The sequence below is a fragment of the Stegostoma tigrinum genome, chromosome 4 (genome assembly GCF_030684315.1).
Source record: "Stegostoma tigrinum isolate sSteTig4 chromosome 4, sSteTig4.hap1, whole genome shotgun sequence".
Lineage (NCBI taxonomy): Eukaryota > Metazoa > Chordata > Chondrichthyes > Orectolobiformes > Stegostomatidae > Stegostoma > Stegostoma tigrinum.
In genome coordinates, this window is record NC_081357.1 from 57,334,641 (window position 1) to 57,354,046 (window position 19,406).

Consider the following 19,406-nt stretch of genomic DNA (forward strand, 5'->3'; position numbering starts at 1 on the left):
TCACAATCTTACTACACCTATGAATTGGTGCATAATATGCAATTTTCTATGATTACAACAATTTATTTGAAGGCCTTTAACTATTCAAAGGGTTTGTGAATATCCTGTGAAACCCAATTAACTAAGATTGCTTTGCTTTGTTTTGCAATTTTTGAAAATAGATTTTTTTCCCATCTCTTCCCAAGCTGGTAAAATAGCTTTCCATGAAAGCTTAGAACTTAAAACTAATGTAGAAAAGCAGCATCAAACACCAGGTACTTTATTAGTATCTGGACAGATAATTAACTGTTTATACAAAAACAAACATTATTAAACAATAACAGATTTCTGATGAAAACCAGACAGTGGCCCTCATGTTATCTGGCACAAGACTGCTTATGCAGCCGCAGGCTAAATCTAAAAGACTTTCAACTTCTGAGGTAAAAGAAACCGACCCCATCGTTAATTTATGGTCACTTTTCAACTTATGGCTGCAGGGCATTCTTGAATGGCTGGTTGGCAGTAAAATAATTTAGTGATTGACTTAAATGAGGGCGAGGTTTTCTGTGACTTTTTTTTTGTTTTAAAATGACTTGTTTCTCTTTTACACCTTTTGGAGTGAGCTGCCAGCTGGAGTCTCTTTCCGATTGGAACTGCTGAGGAACAAAATACTGAACAGAAATTCTAGGAAGAGAATAAAAGCTTTTACAAATGTTGGTGAGTTTGTATGTCATATCTATTGGTGATCAGTAAATGAAAATCTTGCATTCCTGCTAAAATTGTCCACAGATCTATTCCAATTTTAGATTCATATTTTCTTTGCAGTGCATCTGTTAATGTTGGCAGTTCAAAGTAATGTTTTTGAGAAAATCATAGATGTTAGGCTTTAGCACACTCTGAAACAGAACAAGTTAGCACTTCCTAGGCAGAATGGTGGCACCAAAGATAATTTGCTTTTATTCAGCTGTTGTGGTCCTGAGGTGACTAAACAGTTGGATCCTCTCACACTGCCATGATGTAGGGAAGGTGACGTTTGAAGGTGCATGAGGATCAGATGCTCAGGTTTTTACATGCTTCTGCTATTTCTGTTTGTCCTCACCTGGACGTGTCAAGGACTTTGGAGATGAATGGCACCTTAGCAGGTGCTTTTTTTCAGTTTGAGTGACCTTAGGTGCAAGATTTCTATGATATTGCATTTTCTCAGAGGCTTTGATTGTGTTCTTGTTGCATTTCCTCTGCCCTGCTGCTCACCATTTGCTATGTTAAAGTTCAGAGAGCTTGTTTTGGAAATCTTGTATCTGGTGAAATAACTGCATTAAGGCTGGAAACCTGTCACCAAGTCATCCTTTATTTGCACATGGCGAGTCCTTGATGATACTGATTCAGTTTGATCAGATCCAACTCTCAGAATGAACAGAACATCAGACATCCCTTTTCTCACCTGTCAGCCATGGCTCCCTGATTGGACCAGATTGGCAGCCCCAGTCACCTGGCTGACTTCATTACAATCACTACATCAGAAATGCAGAAGATGTGTCCACTCATAGCTGATTGACCATAACCAGCAACCTGACATTGGGGATGTTGGCTTGAGAGGGGACACTGCTATTAAGGACATATTTTGCCAATAGATCTATAGGATTTTGTGGAGGTATCGCTGGTCATATTTCTCTAAACATCATGAGGGGTATAGACAAGGTGGATAGCAAGAAGCTTTTTCCCTGAGTGGGGGACTCAATTACTAGGGGCCATGAGTTCAAAGTGAGAGGACGTAAGTTTATGGGAGATACATGTGGAAAGTTCTTTACGCAGAGGATGATGGGTGCCTGGAACGTGTTGCTAGCGGAGGTGGTAGACGCAGACGCAATAGTGTCTTTTAAGATATACCTGGACAGGCACATGGATGGGCAGGGAGCAAAGGGATACAGACCCTCAGAAAATAGATGACAGGTTTAGACAGAGGATCTTGATCAGTGCAGGCTTGGAGGGCTGAGGGCCTGTTCCTGTGCTGTAATTTTCTTTGCTCTTAAACGTTTGAAGTGTCTGCTGTACATTATCTCCATGTCTGCCGTAATGGTACCAAAAGCTTGTGGTATGTTTCAATCTAACTTTCAGGCCTATGTGAAATTCTATGAGCCTTTCACATGTCCATATACAATGGGTGCTAATATTTCCTGTATGTTTGCACACTTGCGTTCAATCTCCTGTTAAAGCTCTTGATCTAAAATAATTGATTTTCTGAAGAAGGGTCTAGACCTGAAACGTCAGCTTTCCCATTCCTCTGATGCTGCTTGGCCTGCTATGTTCATCCAGCTCTACACCTTCTTATCTCAGACTCTCCAGCATCTACAGTTCCCACTGTCTCTGATCTAAAATCATTTGGTTTTACAAATGAATAAGGACTGGTTGTAATCCTGAATGATGTATCTGTGCATACTATGGTGAATAGTGTGGATTATAACATCCTAGGTAGGAAGCAATGTCTACTTAATCCTTTCAACAGCAATCTGGCCTTGCCTCCAATACAGTTGTTGGCCTTTTTATACAAGTTTCTTTATGGATTGAGTAAGACTGCCAAAGTTGGGGATGAATTTTCCCACTATGCTGTGCATCATTTGTGCACTTTAGTGCTGGAAGTTCACTGAACTTTTTATCTCCCTTGGATCTATAATGGTGCCTTGTTCTTGGACAATATGTTCCATAAAGATAAACATTCTAAAGAACTGGCAGTTTGCATTTAGTGTAAGACCTGTGTCCTGTAGTGCCTGTAACATGTCCATGATTCTCTGGTCATGTTCCTTCAACATTTTGCCATGCACTAGGACATCATCCAAAGGGTTCCCTGTTGCCCTTTAGAAAATCTTTGGCACAGAGGTGTTACTAAATAGTAGACAGTTGAAGCAATACCACCTACAGCATGTAATAAATATAGTCGCATCTTAACGCTTGGTCTCAGAGTATATACCAGAGCTCATTCAGTCTTGTGAAAACACTGCTCACTACCAATTTTGCCAAACTGTCATCAACAGACAAGCCAGGATGGATTTCCCTCCTTTGTTTAAGAGAATTAAATCTACTCAGAATTTTAGTTCCTCTTCTTCATCTTGGTAGCAGTTATTAGCCCTGCTCATCATTGTATCAGTTCTGTCACAGGCGATGTGACCCTGCTTCAATCATGCTATCTAACTGAGATTTTACTTTTCCTAACAAAGGACTAGAAATTTCATGAACGTACACAGAGCTAGGCTGGCAACTTTTTGCATAGTAATGTGTACTCTGCTTAAATTTTCCTGAATCTTTGAATAGCTTTGGAAATTCTTTCTGAAATTCTCTGCCATTTTCAGTCTGATAAACTGTATCTACCCTGAAACTTAGACAAGTTTGTACTTATCAGCTCAACAATTAGATATTTTGATTCTCCGTTTATATAACATTTCACCAATAACTTATACTTTGTAACTAAGTTTTTGTGGTGATTTGCCCATGCACCTGAAGATCCAAGCTTCCCGGACCTTGCAGTTTGTTTGTTGGTCTGACTGTGACAAACTTCAGCTACGGCAAGAGATAACAAGAGCCGCAGATGCTGGAGTGAGAGATGACAGTGTGGAGCTGGATGAAAACAACAGGCCAGGCAACATCAGAGGAGCAGGAAAGTTGATGTTTCGGGTCAGGACTCTTCAGAAAATCTGTCTTGCCAAGATTAAAACAGATGATCCTGTGTCGAGTTTAAATTCTGTTTCAAACCTTGCACTTTCAAGTCAATGGTCTAGAATTCATTTTGACTCTGTTTGAACCTCATTTAGAAATACTGTCTTCACATTTTAGTTCTGTAACTTCTTAAATTTTTCCCTCATGGTACGATTTCTATTTCTCGGCAAGATGAATGCCCAGCCTTGAGTTATTGGAGCAGTTTGAAATCTGTCCCATCCAGCACAGTGGTTATGCCACACATCAACATGGAAAGTACCCTCGATACGTGGGTGGCACCTGGTCTCCACAACATCTGGGTGGTGACCCTTACTGATTCTGCCACATTGGTGGGACAGGCCATTCCCAGAAATGGCAATGATGATGTCTCCGACATTATAAGGTATGATTCTGTGAGGTTGCTTGAGTAATCTGTGGGACAGTTCTCCTAATGTTGACATAATTCCCAGCTGTTAGTAAGGAGGACTTTGCAGAATCAATGTGTGTCATTGCCATTTCCTGAACCATGTTAGCATCTGTGCGCTCCATCTGGTTTTAGTACTTTTACCAGACTTTACGATAGTTATGTACAACTGAATGGCTTGCTAGCTCATTTCAGCATGAATGATGTTTTTGTGGATTGGGAAACATATGTAGGCCAGATTAGGTGAGGACGGCAGATTTTCCTGCTCTAAACGATATTAGTGAATAAATGGAACGTTACACTTATTGCAGTATTTTAATAGTCACCATTGGACTAGTTTTTTAATTCAAGATGTGTTAACTTAATTTAAATTTCATTGTCTGCCATGATGGGATTTGAACTTGTCTCTCCTGGATCATGTGTTTTGGGTTTGCAAAGTAATGAAACAATTATACCAACATCTCCTCTCTCTATCCCTACATTTCTTTTGCAGTGAAAGTATATGTTGAATACTTTAATAAATGCATCATGCTTTGTCTTATCGTAATATCAGCTAACATGTTGACTTAATGGTGCTGTTCCTTCACTTGTAAGTGTAAAGCTGTTGAAGCCAAAATGGAGCTGACACAATCACTTCCAGATCCCCTGCAATTGCACTTATTGTGGATTTTCTGCATCATCAAACCATTGATGTAATAGCAAAGTTGTTACTAAAGCTGTAATCTCAGTGGATTATCATGCTTGACTGACCAGGATGAGTACTTCAATTCTTCAGTCTTTTGGCAAAATGTGCAAAAGGCTGAAGGTGCCAGAAGGCAGTGGAGGCCAATTCTCTGGATACTTTCAAGAAAGAGATGGATAGAGCTCTTAAAGATAGTGGAATCAAGGGTTATAGAGATAAGGCAGGAACTGGATACTGATTGTGGATGATCATGGCTGATCATAATTAATGGTGGGGCTGGCTCAAAGGGCCAAATGGCCTACTCCTGCACCTATTGTCCAGTTTTGCCTTTTTCTTCTCCAGACTCCTGCCCTTTGCAACTCATCTTTTAATGTTTCTTTGCCTACCTGTTGTATTCTTCCTATGCTGTGGCCGTGTAATCCAAGTCTTTCAAGGTCTTTACACTACCTTCTCTGTCTTTTCTTTTCTCTGCTTTTCCTCAAAGATCTTGAGTGATCTTCAGAGTCTTTTTTCACAGCTACACCTTTTGAAATTTTTCAAGGTCTTCTCCTACCTTTTGGTATCTGCCCCTTTCAGCTGTATCCGTTGGACTCTATTCTATTTTCAGATCCTGGCTCTGGAGCTTTTGCTCCCTAGCTGCCATCATGCTTTACTACTGCCTACATATTGAGATGTTAGTCTGGATTATCTTGAGCTGTAGGTGTCCGCACAAACAATGTTTTGAAGGTTGTTTGCTCTTTATCACTAAATAAGGGTCTTTAACTTGTTACGTACTGTAACACTCCTTTTATTTAATCTGTACATTGTTTATCAAACACAGCTCTCTAGTGTAGTATCTAAGAATTCTCTCTTCACACACACATTCTAGACTGGTGTCTTCTTTCTTACTGTTGTCATCAGATCATCGTGACTTACAACAGTCTCATTATGCCATAACTTCTGACAGCCCCACACACCTGAGATCTGTGTACTCACTTAAAAGCAGAGATACTATGAAGACTTGAAAATATATTCTTCAAACAGCCTTCTTTCTTTCTTCCAGTAAAGTGCTGCTGTATAAGACTTTGACCATGCTTTTGGCCCTCTGTTCTGGTGTTGTCAAATTGTATCTTTGAATGAACGTTTTAAGTGCCTTGGAACGCCAAGCATAATTTTGAAGTGCTATATAAATACAAGTTTTTATTTGAAAAGCACTAACCTTTCTACTAATTTCAGCGACATTCCTGCTGTTTACTTGAATTGATTTTCTCCTCTTTATAATCCTCAAACGACAGTAAGATTACCTACTGATGGACAACTCTCAATACCATTTCTTGGTTATCAATCAGCAAAGGCATAACAGTAAAGTTGGATTCATATGGTTAATGTTCTAAGGAATTCACTTTGCACTGGCTTTTTGCTCCCTCACCAACTGGGAAAACATGGATCAATACGTATAGCCCACAAGCCTTTGCCATTGCATTTTAGATACTTAATAAAGCAATACATTGGGGAACTGAATTTTCTCAATTTTTATCCAATCTAACATGGGTTATTTCCTCAGGGCAACATACCACGCCCCTCAATTTTCGGATAGTTTCTATCATAAAGTCAGGAGCAGGAATGACTGTGTACGTACTAGGAAGCAATCCATATTGCATGTGGGGAACAACATCAAAGCTCGGGCTCATGGAAGACCAGAAAGACGTGCGCTACACAAGTGCCTAGAGTGTCTTTTGAAGAAAGAGGAAAGTGCATTCAATGTTTTCACTATCACGGAGGTTCCACCATTATTCAAAAACTCAACTGGATTAATTAAAAATAAAATGCCATGGCTAACAGGGCAGGTCAGGGGCTGGGTAGCTGTAGGCAATGACCCACTGTCACTGATTTGATACAGATTACAAGTTTGACGATGTAGACTGTTGTTGCTGAGGTGTGTGAAGCTTCAAACACATTGAAGAATCTCCACACGATACAGGGCTTAGCAGTTTATTTTGTTGAATATCCACTCTTTGTCTTTAAAGCAAGCTTCTCATACCTTCCATATGTCATCGCTGCAGAGTGTACTAATTATAGACTGCAGCGATTCGAAAGTTCTCTTTGACAATACTTCCTAATCTCTCAATCGCCACCAGCTAGGACAATAGCAGTATACACAGGTATTGCAGCTCCTTAATTGACACTGGGAAGATCCAGGAACACTGCTGAACAGCACTGTTAGGAGTATTTTCAACATAAAGCTGCAGTTGTTCAAGGTAGCTCGCAGCTACCTCCTCAACAACTAGTGCATTTTCACTGATACATTAACAGTTAGATTTTTAAAAAATGTATATTTTATTAAGCGTTCAGCGAAGTGGGCTCTTTCTGACACAATCTACAACACCATATGTATTCTATGTGCAATTTAAACATAGCTTGTATAGAGAGCAGATCACACTGATTTGAAACAAGCCTGAACTTTTTTGTAGTTGTAGATGTGGGCTTCAATCGTGTGGCATTGGAGATAAGATTTGGCAGGGCATTGAGAGCTGAAGGTGGTTCTAAGACCCTCTGTACACTGAAAGCCTGAGCTAACTCAGTTGGTTGATACGAGGTTTAAAGTGTGCGACCTTATTTGTGCTGCTGGTGAGAGTACGTGGATAATACAGGGCATGCTGTGTAGAACGATGCAGCTCAAAACGACACCCAAGCTTTCCCACATCCAACTGAATTTTGTTTATCACGTTTGAATTTTGTCAAACGATCTGACATTCACTTGCTTCTACTGTAAATTCAAGAGAAATCCTAGATAATAACTTCCAAAAGATTTGAGAGACACAGGTTTATGATTGAAGAATAAATTCACAAAGACGCTAACTTCTGAAGAAGGGTCCAGACTCGCAACGTCAGCCTTCGGCTCCTCTGATGCTGCTTGGCCTCCTGTGTTCATTCGGCTCTACACCTTGATATAATAAAAGGGTCTGTTTTGAATTTGCTCCCCTTTAAAGGAGGCTTTCATCTTATCCAGTGCGGGTGCAGAGAAATGACCGTAGGTCTCTGCCCATATTATGGTGCCACAGAGGTTCCAGGGGCTTTCCCCATGACCAAACCAAAACAATAATAGCAGTTGGAAGCCTAGTGCTTCTTTATAAATAAGATACAGTGTTAATGGCATCCCAGAATGTCATCTGGTGACAAAAATTTAATGCAGCAGTGGAAGGACCTTGGAGGTGTGGCAGAATGTTCTTCTATTTGGACTTCATGTATTCCAGGGCACAGTGAAGGAAAAGGAAGCAAGAGCAAACATGTTTGCTGAACCCCTCCCTCCCCCCATAGGAGATGGCCAAAAGTGGTCTCCAAAGCCTGTAGTGAAGCGGAGATAATGGGAACTGCAGATGCTGGAGAATTCCAAGATAATAAAATGTGAGGCTGGATGAACACAGCAGGCCAAGCAGCATCTCAGGAGCACAAAAGCTGACGTTTCGGGCCTAGACCCTTCATCAGAGAGGCTGATGAAGGGTCTAGGCCCGAAATGTCAGCTTTTGTGCTCCTGAGATGCTGCTTGGCCTGCTGTGTTCATCCAGCCTCACATTTTATTATCCTGTAGTGAAGCGCCTGCTTTTGGCTTGATTTTGTGAATGGGCTGTACTAGCTTTCCGAAGGTGTGAATTGAAACAATATAGATTTGTACTGAAACTGTAAAACGGTACATCGAGGAAAAAACATTTTCCTCTGTGGTATTGAGTTATGGAACACCTTTTTTTTGGTAGCTTTTTATTTTAAGGTACAAAACCAAAGATGAAGCTGATGTTTACATATTATTGATTGATAAACAGCCCACATCACTTTAACAAAGTACATTGAGATTAGAATAGGATCTACAATTTGTTGTTGAACATGTCCAGACATATGTAGTTACTCAAAAGTGAAGCAGAAAACAATATATGCATCCAACAACTGTAGAAGGCAAAATGTTGCTACAAATACTATAATTTCAATTTAATCAACTGTTTGGCAGATCTATTCACTAAATATTGAAAAATACTTTCAGTAATGTTGAAAACCAACATTCTCAAACTTGTTTTTACTTTGCACAAAACAATTCTTTTGTGTTGACTTTGCCTTTTAACACTACTGTTATTTCCCATGCCTGTAAGGTTGAAGATGCCATGTCATAACAGATTACAGATCATCCTCAGCAATCATGTTGGGAAATTCAATAATTAGCACTCAATTGATTTTTGCTGATTTAAGAGTTCTGTCATCTATAGGATAGAATCGGCAAAATAAATTTCTCATCCTCAACATCATAACTGTGTTTAAAGTGAGATGCTTATTTTGTACTGGCATTACAACAGTGTAGCAGGTTTCTAAATAGATAATCCAGTGGACACAGCTCAGTTGGATTATGGTCCATTGGTCATAATTTCTAAGACATCAGTTTGGTTGCAATGTATATAAGTACAAGTAGTCTGTAGAATTTTGCTTGTTCACTTCATGAAAAAGCATATGGTAAACATTTTTAAAAATCTTATTAAACATACATGATCAAATAAATCACATTGAAACACGTTATTACACTACTTGGGTGTGACTTTATTGTGATCAAAATGATGCACTGTTCTTCTGACGTTTTTTCCCCTTTAAAACAAAAACGCGGATCATCAAACATTCTTCATTAACACAGTAGCCCCTGTATTAAATGGAATGACTTCCACCATTTTTACAATCAGCAGGCCTAGACTATATTTAGACCGATTAATGCTATCCTTAGAACCAATAACACGGAAAGAGGAATTTTTCTTTTTAAAAAATGAAGATATAACAGCTTTTTCAAAAATAAAACAATCAGCATAGCTGATTCTAAATGCACTTAAACAGTACAGAAACTTCTTTTACGGAGGTAACGCACAGTAGCCACACTAGAGACAAAACATGTGTTGCTTCGCAGAGGATCTTGCTTTTCTTCACAGGCTGAGTTAACAGCTTTTGCATGCTTATTCTTGTGTTATTGGCTCACTAGGTCTTGGAACAAGGGCTGCAGGAGGCCTCGGATAATAACCTATGAAACTTGGTTTATCTGGACAAAACCTGGGGAACTTGTGGTCAAGTGACAAGTCTGCAAAATAAAAACAACAAAATGAGGTAGTTCCTAGGACTAAGTTATTTTCATAAAGCCAGTTTTTGTAAATACTTGTGATAAGAATAGTACATCATATTTTTACAGAAAAATAACAAAGTTCCAATAAAAGCACCCGTATTGCTTAAATCAAGTGTAGCTACAACACCATGATGCTGCTGTCACTTTACCAAGACATAATTCCATAAATTGGATTCAATGATACATCTGAACTTGCAGAGATCACATGGAGTGATGAAGGGTCTAGGCCCGAAGCGTCGGCTTTTGTGCTCCTGAGATGCTGCTTGGCCTGCTGTGTTCATCCAGCCTCACATTTTGTTATCTTGGAATTCTCCAGCATCTGCAGTTCCCATTATCTCACATGGAGTGAACCCACTTAACTAGAGCAAGGCAGTGGCACAGTGGTGATGTGGACTAATAATCCAGAAGCTCATGCTCGTTTTCTTGGGATATGAGATTGAATCTCAGTAAAATCTGGGACTATTTTTTTAAAAAAAAGGCTAATTTAATAGTGACCATTGTTGATTGCTGTTTAAAAAAAAATTGGTTCACTCATGTTCTTTAGAGAAAGACTATATATAACAATGTCTTTGACTCCTCAACTGCCTCTGAGTAAGCTATTTAGTTCAAGGACAAAAAGGAATGGACAACAAATGCCAACCTTGCCAGTGACACACACATCATATGAGAGAAAAAAAACCCGTTCCTTACAAGTGAATTAGACAGAATACCTGCAGAAATTACAATGACCAAGGTATCTTTCTAGTCTTATTAGAAACTGCTAATAGCTATATCTTTTAATCATTAAATCAATTCATCTTCTGTGGGCACCTTGTTTATGTAACCACCAACCAAATGTGACTCAACATCACTGACATCTGTTGACTCACTTTTAATTGTTAGGTAACATTACAAAATCCAACTGTGGCGAATTATCGAAAGCTGGCAGGTGATAAAGCAAACAAAGCACTTGTTTACTGGTCTGAGTGCTAAGGTTTGTTATAATACTATTCTAAACATATGAAGGAGGAGAAAGAGTCGGCTTTTTAGTCATTCAAACTGGCCATTCTGTTCAAGTAGCAAGATTATCTGATAATAACTTCATATTCCCACCTACTACCGATAACTTTCATCTATTTTGATTACAAAGTATCTATCCAATGCTGCCTTAAAATATTAAAAGGCTCTGCTTCCATTGCTTTTTCAGGAAGAGAATCAAAGAATCGTGGCCCTCTGAGTAAAGATTTTATCTTATTTCTGTTTGAATTGGGCAACCTCTGATTTTTTTTTTTAAAAACAGTAGCACCTAATTTTAGATTCTCCAGAAGTGCAAACATCCTCTCCACATCCATGCTTTCATGGCCTTTCAGGCATCTTACTGGTTAATCAAGTCACCTCCTCCTCTTCAAAGTCCATCAGATACAATCATAGCCTGTCCAATCATTTTTCTCATAAGATGATCTACATGCTTCTAGGATAAGTCTCGTAAGTATTTTCTTACAACACATTTCTATTCCTCCTCAAATACTGTGCCAAGAAGTAAAAACTAGTAAACCTGGCAAATGAAACACAATGGTCCAATTTGTCATAGATAACAAAGTGTGGAGCTGGATGAACACAGCAGGCCAAGCAGCATCTTAGGAGTACAAAAGCTTTGTCTTGCATACTTCAAAAAGGACCTACAGTACGACTAGTATTATAAGTATTACTAATTTTTCCCTTCTGAGTGATCAATATTGTACACAGTACACCAGACAATCTGAACGATAATGTCCCTACTTTAGTATTCAATCCCCCTCAATAATATTATTCTGTTGGCTTTCCTAATTACTTGCTGTACTTGCTCTTTTGTGATTCATGTATTAGGACACCAAAGTTCCTCTACAGCTCAGAGCTCTGCAGTCTCCCATCATTTAAATGTTTCTTCTATATTCCCTCCTACAAAATGAAAACTTTTACATGTTTCAATATCATAATTTACTTGCTATATCTTTGCCTGTTCATGGAGCTGACATTCTCTTGCAGCCTTATGTTCTCTTCAGAATTTATTTTCCTATTTATCTTTGTGCAGCTAGCAATTTTGCCGACCAGGTCATTTGCCTCTTCATCCAAGTCATTTATATAAATTGTGAACAGTCAATCTCCCAGCACCTGTGGCACACTGCTTGTATACCATACCAACCTGAGAAAGACTCATTTATGCCTATTTTCTGCTTCTTATTAGCCAGCCAATTTTCTATTCATCCCAATATACTACACTCTACGGGATGAGTTTTTATTTTCTCCAATAGCCTTCAATGTCGCATTTTATCAAACATCTTTTGGAAATCTTAGTACAACACATCTTTTATCCACAACACATGTGCCTTCTTCAAAGTAGTCCATAAATTGGTTGAAATGATTTCTCTTTTACAAAACCACATGGGGTGGGGGAAAAGGCAAGAGAATGAGTTTGAGAATGTATTAGCCATTACTTGATGGGCCGAGTGGCCTAATTCTGCTCTTATATTTTATGGTCAATAGTCTTATGTTGACTCTGTCTGATCAAATTTTATGTAAGTGCCCTGTTATAACTTGCTTGATAATAGTTTTTACTTTGCTATAACTGGCTTTCTTGCTTTCCATCTCTCTCTTTCTGAATACGGGAGTTATATCTGTTATCTTCCAATCTAATCAGACTAAGGAGTTTTGGAAAATTAAAACTAACACATTAGTCAATTCTTTCAAGACCATAGTTCATCAGGACACCATCACATGTCTGTCTGCAGCTCCATTAATCTACAAAGTACAAATTCTCTGGTTTTCATTCTTTTCTCCCCCCTCCTGCTTCCTGTTTTATGACTGCTTCTGGGAGCTAACTTATATCCTCTATGTGGAAGAGTGATGAAAAATACCTGTTAATTTCATCTGTTTCCTCTATTTACTACTTTAAACTCTCGAGACTCACTTTCTAGATCACTAATGCATGCATGTTTTTTTAACATATTTACACAACTTTACTATCTGTTTACAGATTTCTGGTTGCTTTATCTCAAACACTTCTTTCCATTTTTTTAAAGCTAAGCTTCCTTTCTTTTAAAACAGAAAAATTCGCCCCAATCTGAGTTGCTACCTCACTTTGCTTAATTCTATGCTGCTTATATGAGTCTGATAATATCTTTAATCGTTCCAAATAAATTTGGAATTTTTCTGACTTGTTGGAATGTATCTATTCTACGTGTTCTGAAATGTCCTCTGAAATGTCCTCTCAAATGTCTATAATTGCATCTCTATCAACCAATCCTTTCTTCCGGTTTGCCAATTCACTTCAGTCAATTTTGCTTTCATGCCCTCATAATTGCCCTTATTTAGGTCAATAAAATAGTCTGGGACTCATCTCTCTCCCTTTTTTCTGAATGTTAAATTCAATCATGTTACAGTTGCAGCTGCCGAGAGACATTAATTAATCCTATCTTGTTGCATAATATCAAGTTTAGTGAATTAAACTAAGTTTTTTTAGTTCTTCAGAAAAGTCAAAACAGACTTTAACACTGTTTTCCTGTTCACAAGTGTTACAGATCTGCTAAATTTCTCCAGCATTGTCTGCATTTGTTTTAGTATATCCTGCTCTCTGTTCGCCTCCAGAACATGATGTTCTAAGAAACTGTCCTGAAAATATTCAATAAACACCTCATATAGGCTACCTTTGACCAAATGAATTTTCCAGCCTACATATCAATTACAATATCTGAGGATTATTGACCTGTCTTACGAATAATTACATGGTAGGATGGAGAACAATGCGAGGGGTATGTATACAAACTCCACAAGTCACTTTTTGCTTTTTATTGTTCTACATCCCTACCCAAACTACTTCCATATCCTGGTTTCCTGAACTTGCATCATAACGCTATATTGTGCGAATACCATCAATAAGCAACAGCACCAATTCCTCCCACCTTTTCTTAGCTTCCTGTCTGTCTTCAATGTCCTGCACCTTTCAATATTCAAGAACCAATTCTGGTCACCCTGCAGCCACGTCCCCAAAATTAGTACCAAATCACACTAATTCCAATTACTATACTTATTAATTTAGTACCTGGGTCTTCATAGTGCCAAAACAACAGGTGTTGTTTTGTCCAGCCTATAATCATTGGTACCTGCATGGACCACAAATGTATCCTCCACCTTTCACTGTAAGCTCCTTTCTAGCTCTGAGCAAATGTCCTGAAACTGGCATCAAGCATGTAGCACAGCCATCTGAACTCATACCCTTTACTGAAGTTGATGGTATCAATCCTCCTAGCTCCTCGTTAGCACTATATTCACTTATGCTTCGCCCAATTAATTCCTTCTTGTACCATGGTGCAATGGTCACTTAGCTCATCCACCTTGCAGCCGTTAGTCTCAACAAAACAAGCTGAAAGGTCGTCAAACCTATTAGGCATTTGCAAAGGCCGAGGCTTCTGGGTTCTAGGTTCCTTTACTTGCCTCACAAGCTGTCAAACTCTCCTGTCCAAGAACACAGGCAAATTCAGGGCACCGTATCATCAGAGGTATGATTGCTTCCAAGTACAAACACTCCAGGAAATTTGCTTCCTTCCTGATGTGTCGCAGTGTCTGTAGTTTAGCCACCTTACTTTGAGCTAAAGGCACTGGAACTTTAAGAACCTATTGCAGATACGTTTGCCCTAGATCATACTGGCATCCAGGAGCGCCCACATACTGCAGCTGTGACATACTCCCTGTACTGCCATCCATGACGTGCTCTAACAGGCTACTTAATTTATTCTATTCTGTATTTCCTGCTCTCTTTGTGTATCATTAACTGTACCACCAGCTGCTAAATTATTTTGGATTGAGTCACTTCCTTGATACTCACCAAACAACCAGCTATTTCTCTTGTGACAGAGTAAGAGCCAGTTCTTGGAGGCTGAAAGTATTAGAAAAAGAGAAAATAAAAACAAAAACAAAGAAGCACCTTTTGCTAAATCACCCAATTCCAAGCACTACATTGCAAGCTGCACTCAAATACAAAATCATACTAAGTTGGCTAGTATATTAGCCATATGTTACTAACACAAAAGGCCTAGCTAACCCAGTTACAGAGAAGCTAGCTTTAGTTGGATCTTTGATTAATTAAACCCAGCTGCTCCTTCACTAGTGACCTTGTTAAAGCCCTGCTTAAGGCTGATGTTTTTATAATTCAAACTGGAGGTTTAAGTTAATTGCCAATTACAAATAAACAAATCTAGATTTGTACAGCAAGATTTAGATTCTCTTACCAACTGCCCCCAGAGCTGATTTTATTTTCAATGTTGTGATAGTAAGAGGTCAAGCAAAGCTGTAAAAGCTAAACTGATTACTTCAATAAATTTTTAGTTTGAATGAGAACTTACTGGACTAAATACTTTAATAAACTGTTATAGTCACGTTATCTAATCTGTCTCTTGAAAACAAATAGGGGAAAATGGCATAAATTTAGTCTTAAGTGCAGCTGTTCTTAAAATGTTCTAGCCACACTAAAACGAATTGGCAGAGGCATCACTTGTAACCAATATCCACTATATTCTTCATTAGTCATCCTCCTATCCATGGAGAATTGCCAGTGTTTTATAATGCTTGGATGAGAGCAACTGAAAATCATTATATATCATTGTTTCATACATAAATTCACTAATAAGCAAGTTAGGTATCTAAGAACCTCCAATTATTTTATCTTTTTTGCAGCAATATAACAATTTTGTTGTAGTTTAATCAAAACTAAAATGAATTAAGAGATATTGGTTGAGAAAATGACAGCAATACCGGTGACGCTCCTGTAGTATCCACCCATGCTACACATCTAAATTATGTGCAGCCCTATTTGAAACATTAACTGCAAACTGTGATAAGATTAGCAGTTGGGTTTGGTTTTGGAGGGAATAAACTAGGGCGAAGCAAAAACAAAATGGGATGGCAGTAGGCCAGGTGATATATGTAGGGCCAGCAGAAGTATCAAGCCTCCAAGTAGTACCATAAGAAAAATCTTTAAAGAAGGCAAATATTTATTTTTGCTGTCTGGCCCTGTGTGCTCCACCACCCATTTCTCCAATAATTGAAGTTAGATCCTAATTTATCTATATTGAATGGGAGCGCTGTCAATCCATTTTAAAGGTGCAGCTAAAATTTCGATCAAACAGGCAAATGACAGTTTATCATTTCCGACAGATACACACTCTGCTCTTTACTAGTTTTTCAGGCAATAAACACATGCTGTCATTTGTAAATCCTCCTGCTGCCTCACCCATCTTATTTTGTCCTAATGACCAGTAAAGGAATAATGTTACAAGTAACTCCATAATATAAATTTTAAACTGCCATTTAACATTGGACATCTTTGTTTCAAACAGGTCATTAATTACATTACTGAATACATATCATTGTATCCACAGAGAGATCTGAGCAAGTCAAAAAAGTCATGCTTTCAATGGAAATGAAACATAAGATTGCAGATCCAATTTCAGCAGAATGACTTCTACAGATGTGGGAAAACACTTGAATGCAATTTTTGGTAAGAATCAGCTATGTTATCTTCTGACATTTCCTCTCAACTTTCACATTGTTTAAGGCTCTTCTCACATCCTTAGTCCTCGTCAATGGACGATTGTAGAATTTCCATTCATGAAGAATTTTGTAATGTCCTTTTGTGAATTTGCAAATAATCTGAAGAAGAATGTAACTCTGTAGCCACACCAATTCAGAAATCATCATGACTGATTTGGCAAAGTGCACTATATAAAAATAAAAAAAAGGATTAGACAGAGCAGTAAGTGATGGATAACTGTTAAGCTGAGGATTTTAACTTTATGCCTCCACTTGGCCATTAAGTCAAAGCCTAGATTTTTTCCTTTCTGCTTTGTTTCAGGATTACAAGAAGATGAAAAATAAATGTGAGGCAGGATTTTTCAGGAAATGACAACCAAAGCATTGTGTTAGCATAACAGCTTGTAGTCTATACGTTCATCAGTTTCCAGTACACTACTCTATTGGTTCTTTTACTCCCCTCACAGACTAATGAAGGACATTGATTGAAAATCTTCATGGTGGTGCATCTGCAACTGGGTGGCTAGTGAATTCAGAAATATATAAAATGGTAATACAGTGACAGGAAATGTGGAAGGAAGAGAGAAGAAACGAAAGAGGAAATAAAATAAGGTTTCTTAAAATCTGAGAACTGTGAGGATGCAACAAAAACTTGTCATAACTGAGAACTAGATTGAGACCATATGTAAAGTGCTGCGACATATCCAGCATAGAAAAATACATCTTGAATCTGTTGGACATCATTCTAGGAAGAAAATCATACATCGCAGAAGGAGGCCAGTCCAACTCAGATACCTATGACTATTCTTTTAAAGAGCTAAACAACTGAGGCCAGAAAGGGGCATGTTCATGATTGATTGTATAACATTTAGTACAACTTGTAACTTCTCAAATACCAAAGGTGTCTGTGTCCATATTCAGCAAGACACAGACAACATCCAGGCTTGGGTAGATGTGGCATGTAACACACAAATGCCACACAATGGCCATCTCTAACAAGAGAGAATCTGAGTATCTCCCTTGTTGAATCCTCCATTAATATCATCCTGGGGTTTGCATTTGCCAGAAAATGAACTGCATAGGTCATCTAAACATGGCGGTTAAAACAGCAGGTCAGAGGCTAGGAATCTGGTAGTACGTAGCTCAACCTCTTGTTTTCCCACAGCCTGCCCACCATCTGCAAGGGAAAGTCAGACATTTATTGTAATACTCCCCACTTGTCTGGATAGATGCAGCTCCAATGACACAGGAAATTTAACATCATCCAAGACAAAGTAGCCCATCTGATTGGTCCCACATCCACATTTAAATATTTACTCCTTTCACTTCCGATGCACAGTGGTGGTAGTGCATACCATATACATGACGTAATGCAATAGCTCACCTTGGCTCTTTCAACAACACCTTCCAAACCTGTGATCCCTAGAAGGACAAGGGCAACACAATTTTGGGAACAGCCCACTCAAATTCCCCTCTAAGTCATTAACAATCCTGACTTGGCACCATATTGGCATTCCTTCATTGTCACTAGGTCAAAAGCTTGCAACTCCCTTCCTAACAGCACAGTAAGTACACCTACATTTTGAGGATGCAGCGATTCAAGAGGCGTGTCTCACTACAGAGGAGAAAATAGAAACAAGTGATGGTATGTTTATCTAGTCATGATTAAATGTAATGTTATGAGCAGTCTGGCACACATTCCCATGGACAAGGATTGAGTCAATGGCTGAGGACTGCTATCTATAATAGAGGCTTTGGTCTTCCCAATATTTAACTGGATAAAATTTCCAGTCATTCAATACCAATGTAAGATAAGCCATCTGACAATGTAGCAACAGTAGAGAGGTTGTGGGTCTCATAGACACTGAAAATATATAGCACAGAAAATTTCATCAGCATACGTGTGAAAACTAATGCTGTGTTTTGGGGTGATGTCACCAAAGGCAGCATGTAGATGCAAAATAGGAGAGATGCAAGGATGGAACACTGGGAGACACCTGATGTAATGGTGCAGAGGTGGGAAGGTAAATCACTGCAATGATATCCTGGCTATGATTAAACATATAATTAGGTGATATAATCTCAACCAAATCAGTGGAATTGGAAAGGCATTTAAAATGGATGATGCTTCGCACTGTGTTGAGAGTGACAAAGAGGGAATATTTACCAGAAACAATTTTTTTTACTTTTATTTAAAATAAAACTCCTTCTCACACTTTTTTGTCAATTATCTTAAATCAGATGGTTCTGATCACTAACCCTTCTGCCAATGGAAGCATCATTTTCATATCTACTGTGTAAAAATTCGAACATGTCTATCAAATCACACAGTCAGAGATCTACAGCATAGAAAAAGGTCCTTTAGCCCATTGTGTTTGTGCACATCAAAAACAGCCACCTAATTATTTTAATCCCATTTTCCAGCACTTGGCCCCTGGCCTTGTATGCCTTGGCATCGCAAATTCACATCTTAAAAATACTACTTAAACGTTATGAGGGTTTCTGTCTCTACTACCCTTACAATCAGTGAGTTACAGATTCTTACACTCCTCTGTGTAAAAACATTTTTCCTCACATTACCTATAAAACTTCTGCCCCTTACTTCAAATCAATGCCCTCTAGTTACTGATACTCCAAATGTCTCCTTCATTCTTCAGTCAAGAACAATAATCCTAGATTTTACAATGTTTCCTAATGAAGTTTCTCATCTCTGGTACCATTCTCATAGATCTTTCAGCATGCTTCCTAAGTTCTCAGTTCTCTTCCTGAAGCTTGGTGCCTGAATTGGACAGAATACTCTTGCTTGATCTAACTGGTGATTTCTAATGGTTCAACTTAACTTTGTAACACTTTTACTCTTATTTATAAAGTCAAGGATCCCACAGACTTTGTAAATAGTCCTGCAAAAATGTCTGGCGACCTTCAAAGATTATTACAATTAAGGTTTCAGGTCCCTCCACTCCTTCATC

General features: G+C 38.5%; 1 protein-coding gene across 1 annotated transcript in view; it reads right to left on the bottom strand.

Annotated features, from left to right (window-relative positions):
- Nucleotides 1-8,471: 8,471 nt before the first annotated feature.
- Nucleotides 8,472-19,406, bottom strand: part of nt5dc1 (5'-nucleotidase domain containing 1) — a 514,716-nt gene continuing 503,781 nt past the window's right edge. Inside the window, exon 12 of the mRNA XM_048530930.2 lies at nt 8,472-9,852. Within this exon, the coding sequence (XP_048386887.1) occupies nt 9,731-9,852 (122 nt within the window). The 3' untranslated portion in view covers nt 8,472-9,730. The remainder of the gene's footprint in view (nt 9,853-19,406) is intronic.